Source organism: Artemia sp. Qi Xiang Cuo, chromosome 9 (genome assembly GCF_049724085.1).
Source record: "Artemia sp. Qi Xiang Cuo chromosome 9, ASM4972408v1, whole genome shotgun sequence".
Classification (NCBI taxonomy): Eukaryota; Metazoa; Arthropoda; class Branchiopoda; order Anostraca; family Artemiidae; genus Artemia; species Artemia sp. Qi Xiang Cuo.
In genome coordinates, this window is record NC_142802.1 from 62,856,142 (window position 1) to 62,864,705 (window position 8,564).

Sequence of the window (8,564 nt, forward strand, 5' to 3'; positions counted from 1 at the left end):
TTTTTTCATTTGATAGTTCGTCCAGTGCACTGGAATATTTCAACATATCTCGCAAACCAGCAAAATGTAGAACATTCCGTCATTAGGGAGACACCGTGAGTAAGTGCAAAAACCGTGAGATCGCATCTGTGTGAACCGAGAGTATAGCTAGCCTCTGACCAGAAGTACATAACCGTAACGGAAGTAAGAAACTGCCAGAAGCGCAATGCTGGTCTCAAATCAGGCTAGACCCTCGCCTTCATTTTCTACCGGCTGATTTCTTCGTACGAAAAGATAGGCGATTTGACAGGAAGAAAATGTTTTCATGAAAAAACGTGGGGGTCTAGGCTGATTGGATGCACTCAACTTTCCTACTTCTGTTACGGTTATTTACTTTTGGTTCTGACAGAGCGGAATTCCGATTCGCGCCCTGACTTGAATGTTTTGGAACATGGAGATAAATGGCATTCTATCGCTAGGTGACCGAAATCAAAAACTATAGTGATTTCCCTCTCAGCTGATAGAAGTACTGTGGCGCGCAAGAATGAAAGCTTACTGACCTTGTGCCTTGAACAGAACTTAATCGATTCACGACATTTGGAAAGTACAAAAAAAATGACATATGCATTCTAAATTCTATAACCAGTATTCAAATTCCAATCAGGTATGGTTTATTCGTGAACTTCAAATAATATTTTCAAATAACGATAAGGAACTTCAAGTAATGACAAAAAACAGTTAAGGTTCACCGCGAACACATAAGGAAGGATTGTTTCTGTTCACGACGGTACTTCCCTTTTCTCCGTTTTTCACTTCCAGTGTCAAGCACGCCTAATGAGCGAATCGAGGGTATCCCACTCGTGTGGAATCAGGACATACTGATTCACTCTAATGAGCGCCAACACCGTTTCTGGATCCAGCTTGTTTCTGAGAGGTGTTTTGTTCAACTTAAGCAGCGAAAGTTGTCTTTCCGCTACTGCTGATGAATGTGGCAGAGACAATATCTGCAGTATCTACACTAACGCTGGCAGCACACTGAATAAGGGGTTGTCACCAGCGTTAGTGAGCTTGCGAACCTCACACCAAAATGACATTGGTTCTTTTTTGACCAAATCGCCAATAGAATTGCGGATAATTCTGAGCTTCCGCCAGTCTCTGTCGAGTTGGTAAATATCAAAACTCACGGCAGCGGAAAACCATGAGTAAATTCCTACCAAGCTATTGATACGGTTACTTACCGCTACCTTAGGGTCAACGCACTCCAGCTGAACTGAAAGCTCGTCACTGGAATCGACCCTTCTAATGATTTCCTCACACAGTCTTTGGTAAAATATGACACACTTATTTTTAACGGAGATCAACTTGCGACTAAAATCCGCGTCTCCACTCATTCCGTTACGGAGCGCCCAAAACTTGGGCCCAAAGTTGACGTTTTCGTAAGGTCTAAGATTATTCTGGGACCGCACATTTATTTTGAAGGGGTCTGTTCTGTCTACAACTTCCTGTTTAATGAAGTTCTGCATAATTTCCTTCAATGTTTCCCGGACTGTCTTCAGGATTTGGTGAGCCCTGACACTTTCACTTTGAAACTCAATGTTTAAATCGTTCACGACAAGCAATATATACCCCAGAAAGAGGTAAAAAAGACGAAGCTTGACATTCCCGGGTCCCTCGTGAATGCTCACAGCGGTGGGACTGTTATCAGCGAGCATACTCTGAAAATAAATTTTCATAGCATCCCACTGTTCAAGCAACCTCTTCACAACTTGCTCCATTGCTAGCCAGCGTGTCTCTTACGGATAAAGTATTGTGTGTTCGGCAACGTCTACGAACTTCCAACTTTCGGCAAATTCACTTTTCTTTTTAAGGCTATAAGCAACAAAATTGTACACGTCGTGAGCAAATTGTACTATTCATGACCTAGAACATCGCAAGCAGCGGCCGAACACAGAGGGAAAGAATGGCAAATGCACCCGAAAATGGCGAGCCACGGCACAACTTTTTTTTAAATCGCAGGCAGACCCGCTTGTTTACCGAGCATCACACTTGCATTATCAGACGCAAAACTGATAAGGTTGACTAAAAGGGTATCTCTGTCGCGCATAATTCTCCCGTACAGCCGTTTCCAACTTTACTAGGTGGAGGGCAAAAGCAGGGGCAGATTTTTTGTTTTGGGCATGGATAAAACGTTAAAACTGGTCAAAACAAATCACATTCCAGAAGTTTTGAATTTCACGGACTTCTTGAGCACGTCAGCTGGTCCAGCTGAGCTGGAGGTGGAGCGCCATCTATGGCCACAGATGTACGAGTAGTGAGACAGCTGGTCCGCTAACCCGCTTTGGCTCACCTTAAAGATTGATTTTCTGGGCGACGCCAAATCCATATCATGTGAAAAAATCCATGTTTTCTTGAAAAATCCATGTTTTTAGTGAAACGTCCATGGAAATCTATGGCGTTTCCAAAATCCATGTCAGGGGTTACAAAATCCATGTTTTCATGGATAAATCCATGGCCGCAGCAACCCTGCTTGACTGTTTGTACTTCAACACACAACAGATATTAATAAAGGTCGTATTTAAACCTTCAGGGTATTTACCCGGTGCCATAGGGAATTCAATCACAAAATGTTCTTGGTTAGATTTTTTAAGTCTGTTAAATTGTCAAAACACCTTGGTATTGGTTCTGAAACAGTTCGTGTTAACGAACTCTAAGGAAGAAGCGACATGGCACAATAGTAACCAAAACTCTAAGAGACAGAGTCTTGATAACAATGGGTACATCAAAAGAATAAACTTGATTCTTATTCGAACATGTAAAATTCATCAAATTTAATGGTACCACTCAAAAGTTATGAACCTGAGATTTACCTTTTCAAATTAAGAAAAGCGATCACTTTTGGAACAATCACATTATGGGCTGTCAGTACTTCTAACAGATGTAAGTCCATGCAACAGAATTTTGGTGCAGAGATGTAATTGCACGAGGTGTGATTGCACTATAGGCTTCCTGTGCTTCCAACCGGTGGAAGTTCAAGCTACACAATTTTTATGCAGAGTTGCGATTGCACTATAGGGTTCTTGTGCTTCCAGCCGGTCCAAACTACAAAACTTCGGTGCAGAGGTCTGACAAACAGTGTTGCCAGATTGGGCTAGTTTCCGCCAATTGGGCTAGTAAAATTTCATTTTTGCGGGTAAGATTCCCAAAAACCCGCAACGCGGGTTTTTGGGCTAAAAAACCTTTCATTTTGCTATTTTTGGGCTATATTTACAAAACATGTTTTTTAATTTCGAAATCGACCGAGACACGATGCAAAAGCCAGCGGTCATCATGTCATGTCTGTAGTTGTCATGTAGATTGTCTGTGGCGGAACTGCCGAGCTCCAACGCTCCAACAACTTTCAAAGAAGAACGGAAAGAAAAGACCAGTGAGTAGTGTGTGACTCATTCTCTAGCCAAGAAAGTGATAAATCTTGGAACAAGGGGAGAGGTAGAAAAACTTTTTTTTCCTTTATTGATAGGTAAATTGTACTGACCTGCTGTCCGAGTTGCTGTGTCTGTTATGAGCCAAGATTCTGAAGTAACTTAGCTTAGATAAGATAACCATAGTTAAACCATTAGATAACCATTAGATAAACCATAGATAACCATTCTCCAAAGAGAGTACTCAAACGTAACCTCTGCCATTGTCCAGCCCGTCTGACACCAGTAGGGGCCACTAAATTTTGTTGGTACAGGAAGAGGACAGGGTAAATTTGGAATATAGGACCATAATGAGATAGCTAGGAAATAAACATACCATTCGATTCAGAATTCAATCCTCTATCCGAATATAACAATAAATTCCGGCGGAAATTGATTCTAGAAATTTTGAAAATTCTGGAATTTCCAGATTCTGGGATTGGAAAAACCTAGTTTCGGTTTAGTTTTCGGCTCACTCGGTATTCGAGGTCTAGGCCACCCCACCTACAACCCCATGGCCCGCCCCCGAATCCCTTCGTATCCCCGAAAAGCTTGATTTGTAGAATCTAAGGGATGAGTTTCCGCCGGAAATGATTGCTATATTTGGACACAGCATTGAATTTTGAGTCGAATGGGATGTTTATTTTTTAGCTATCTCATTATGGTCCTATATTCCAAATTAACCGAGGACAGATACCGTGAATCTTATTTGCACTATATCTTCCCAAGGCTGGACCAGAAGTGTAAAATTTTTACACAGCTGAAAATATCTGGTCTGCTTTACCTGCTGTGTGAAAATTATTAATTTCTGGTCAAGCATGAAGGAGATATGGAGCAGATAAGATTCACGGTATCTCTCTTCTTCCTATACCATACTATATTGTACACACAGAAGGACATGTTTATCTGGACTGTGAGCAGAGCATCGTTCGACTGAAAACCATATAGGCTACCTGACCTTAGTTTTTCAGCATTTGCTTAGAGAAGGAACCAGAAAATATTCAGAGTAAATCAGTAAACAGAGGAAAGGCTCAGCTAGACACTAATGTACCAGTATTGAGTTTCTACAGAATTTTTTTAAGATTCATAATAGCAAAATGGACATTGCAAAACTTGTGTTTTGATGGTTGCTTGTTGCTTTTATGTTACCTTACTTCTGCTTAACTCCAGCATCTGGTAAAATAGGAAAAGAGGTTTTAAAGATAAATTAAAGTTTTTTTGTTGATTGCTTCAGTTTGGATTCCTCAATTTCCTTCCCTTTAAATGAGCCGAACAGCTCGTAGCTTGAAATACTTGATGGTTATGGTTACACGAAAGTAGCATAGGGTAAAGGAGCTGGTAGTCGGCCCGGTCAGAGTAGTCGGAAATTCAAACAAATAAAATTTTATTAAAAATTTTTCAAACCACAACTTGAGTTGTTTTTTTTTTTGCCAGAATATCAGCAGTGTTGCTGGCCATCAAGGAAAAAAAAAATCCAACCTATATCTTATAAAACGAATGAGTTCTAAATTTATTTCTGTTTGACTGTCTGGCTACTATGACCTGGCCGTCTACCAGCTCCGTTACCCTAATGGCTATACAAAAACTATATAATTCCTCTTTCTGGCTTACTAAAAATCAGAGTGAAATGGTTAATGGTTATAAAGAACCCTCATACTAAAAATGGGTGACAATTTGTTTATTTTGGTGTAATTGCCAATTTTTTAATAATAATTGCCAACTTGCTAGCTGGTTAGATTGACAATGATGTTGATGGGGTATGTTTTGGATTATCAGACAATATGCCAAATTAAATTATACTTCATGTAAAACTATAACTGTCAGAAGCTTAATATTCTTGAGTGCATGGGACAATCAGAAAAATTCAGTTGATGCAAATCCCCAGTTAGCTTGATGTGCTTGCTAATTAATAATTTCAGGACTTTCTAGCCAAAACTAAGCTTTAAATGAAAGGGTAAAACCTATTCCTGTTTCATTTAAGACTTTTCTGCAGCAGATAGACACAAAAAAGTTGTTCATGCTTTTCCAGCAGTTTGCTTTAGATGGTTAGAACAAGCAGGTGGTTAAAACATCCCTTTTTTCAGATTGTCGCCATGGGAAAATGGGCGAAGTATGCCAAAACATATAATGAAAGGTGGGAGAATGAATTTCCTTGGGTCAAGCAATGCCCAACTGATGAGTCAAAAGCATACTGTACGGCGTGCAGAAAAGAAATTAGGGCTCATCATAATGACCTGTCAGTGCATGCTAGCTCTCAAAAACATAGACTGAAGTCAATGCAACAGGTCCCGTCAAAAGGTTGCAAGACACTTGATGGCCATGTGACAGTTTTAAGTGACAAAGTGAAGAAACACGAGCTTGCCATTGCCTGTCACATTGCTTGCCACTCATCTGTTAGAACGGTAGACCACCTAGGAGAACTGATTAATGTCATTATATCTTCAACTGCTACTTCTGCTGCCAAACCAACAGATCGACTTAGACTACATCGTACGAAATGCAGTGCTTTGATTGTGCATGTGATTGCACCAAGTCTACTAGAAGAAATAGTGCAAGATTGTAATAACAAGTATTCTTTGATATTGGATGAGTCTACAGATGTTGGAACGCACAAATACATGGCTGTATGTATTAGATTCTTTTGCAATAGAAGGAAGAAAATAGTGACACGTTTCCTAGGACTTGTCGAGATTCAAAGTGCTACAGCTGAGAACCTTTATAATGGACTGAAGGACTTCATTGAAAACAAAATTAAATTGAAGCTGGAGAATATTACAGGACTAGGAACTGATGGTGCCAGTAATATGGTTGGACAGAACTGCTCTTTGTTTACTAAACTAAGGGAGCATAATCCTGATCTAGTTTTGATCAAATGCATTTGCCATTCGTTGCACTTGTGCATGTCAGCAGCAGCTAAAGTTTTGCCAACAAACATAGAGTTTTTGCTAAGAGAGACTTATAACTGGTTCAGCAATAGCCCTCTCAGACGGGAGGCTTATCGTCAAATATACTCCTTGATCAATAGTACGGGAAAAGAGCCAAAGAAGATTTTGCAGCTCAGTGGCACTCGTTGGCTCGCCAGAGAGGCTGCCATTGATATGATTCTTGAGCAGTGGCTTGAGTTGAAGACTCACTTCAAAAGGGCAGCGCAGACTGAGCGATGTTTTACTGCGAACACGCTTTCGATGATGTACGAGGATGATGTGAACTATTTCTTTTTGACATTTCTGCTTCCTATTACAAAAGAATTCACCAGAATGAGCCTCTTATTTCAGCAGACTTCTGTCGACCCAGCCAAGTTGTTCAAAGATTTTGAATCATTTGTTTCTACATTATTCCGTCGTGTAGTGAGAGGGGCCGAAAAACTGACTACCGCTCAGTTGCTAGAAACAGAAATGATAGAAGAAAACTTTTTAGATGTTACACTTGCTGATCTTGGAACCAATTTCCGTCGAATGTTGATAAACTCGAAAGTTCCAGATGAACAAAAGAGTGAACTTAGAAAAAGATGCTATGACTTTCTGAAGAAATTGTGTGAAGAGGTGAAGAAAAGAGTCCCTTCACACATGAAATTGCTTTCAACTGTGGTTTTGTTATCACCAGAGCACTGTCTGAGTCAGACTCGTTGCAGTTTTGATAACCTACCTTTGTCTCTTCTTGTGCCAGTGCCAGATAAAAACTTGCGGAAAGTGGAACTAATAGAAGATCAGTGGAGAAGACTGCTGTCTATCGACTGGACACTGGTGGTTGAGAAAAGTGAATCTCTCAATTCTGAACAATTTTGGGTCGCTGTGTACAATTACACAAATGCAGGGGGAGAATATTGTTTTAGAGAACTCGCCGCCTCTGTACTCAATATTTTGGCACTACCAGTGTCGAACGCGTTTGTTGAACGGGTTTTTAGTATAATGAACTGCGTTAAGACAAAAGTTAGGAATAGAATGGGCCTGAAGCTGCTTTCGGCGATATTATTGATTAGAGGGTGCCTTCATGGGGATGAAAAATGTTGTCAAAATTTCATCCCTTCGAAAGCAATGTTTCAAAGGTTCGACAGCTCTATGTATAAGTGCGAAAAAAGTAATGCTGAAACTGAAGATGAAGACATCGCGGTTTTTGAACTGTTAGATGAGTTTTTTGAGGAGTGATAACCCACAGTTGTGTATTTTTTCTGTGGTGCATTTGTTGCTGGATAATATTTTGCTTCTAATTATTTAGACTCAGGGCGTATTTTTCGCTCTCATCGGACTCGCTTTAATGATTACGGCTGGACTTCCACCAACTGTCTTCAGTGCAAAAGAATAGAGCCTCATGGCTAGAATAGAGCCTCATGTATTGGATTTCCTTGTATTTCGTAAGTTTTAACCCAGATTAACAATACAACTTTCTGTAATTGTGGTTTCAGTCTGATTTTCTTTTATTCTAGGTTTTAAAATATCGGATAAGGATTGAATGCCTAACAATACATAATAATTAAGTATATACGCTCCATGGATTAAATGGGTTGATAGAGCGAAGTTGAAACTTAAAACGAACAAAGTTATTACCCCTCTACTTGTGCCGTCATAGATTGACTAGCGCTTTACTGAAAGCAAAAAAAAATGGAAGAAAGGTTGTTCTCTCACTGCTAGAAAAAAACAGCCACTTAGTGGGCTGTAAGTATTATCGATTATCTCCTCTGAGCCTCTGGAGCATATTTATCCGGTAAATTCGCCAGTGATATGCTAAAAGCTTGGAACAAAACAGTGCAGATGTGAATTTTCTGTTTGTTACTAGGTATTCTTTTAAGCTCACATAACATTGTTTTTCAATGATATCATGGTATGTATAAAATAAACCAAGTGTCTAAAGAATACATTGCCTTTTTGTTTTCAGGGAAGCACTTGTCAATTTTACGACGTCATACGTAGAAGATTTGTTATTTTTGTTCGCTCACAGAGCTCTTTTTTGCTTTTGACCTATCCTTAAGTTTAGGTTATCTGATATGCCAATTGTATCTCTCCTCGTTTTACCCATAACAGCGCTATAATAGGGTTATAATAGCGTTCGCTATTTTTGGGCTACTTTGGGCTATTTTTGGGCTAATGATTGCTCCTCTTTGGGCTATACGTTATGCCAAAAACCTGGCAA

General features: G+C 39.8%; 1 protein-coding gene across 1 annotated transcript; it reads left to right on the plus strand.

Annotated features, from left to right (window-relative positions):
• The first annotated feature begins 3,141 nt into the window (after positions 1-3,141).
• Positions 3,142-7,582, plus strand: LOC148948914 (uncharacterized). The gene is made up of 2 exons (XM_089095052.1): positions 3,142-3,403; positions 5,522-7,582. Exon 2 carries the CDS (start codon positions 5,531-5,533, stop codon positions 7,580-7,582), a length of 2,052 nt encoding a protein of 683 aa, XP_088951178.1. The 5' UTR covers positions 3,142-3,403; positions 5,522-5,530.
• The last annotated feature ends 982 nt before the right edge of the window (positions 7,583-8,564 follow it).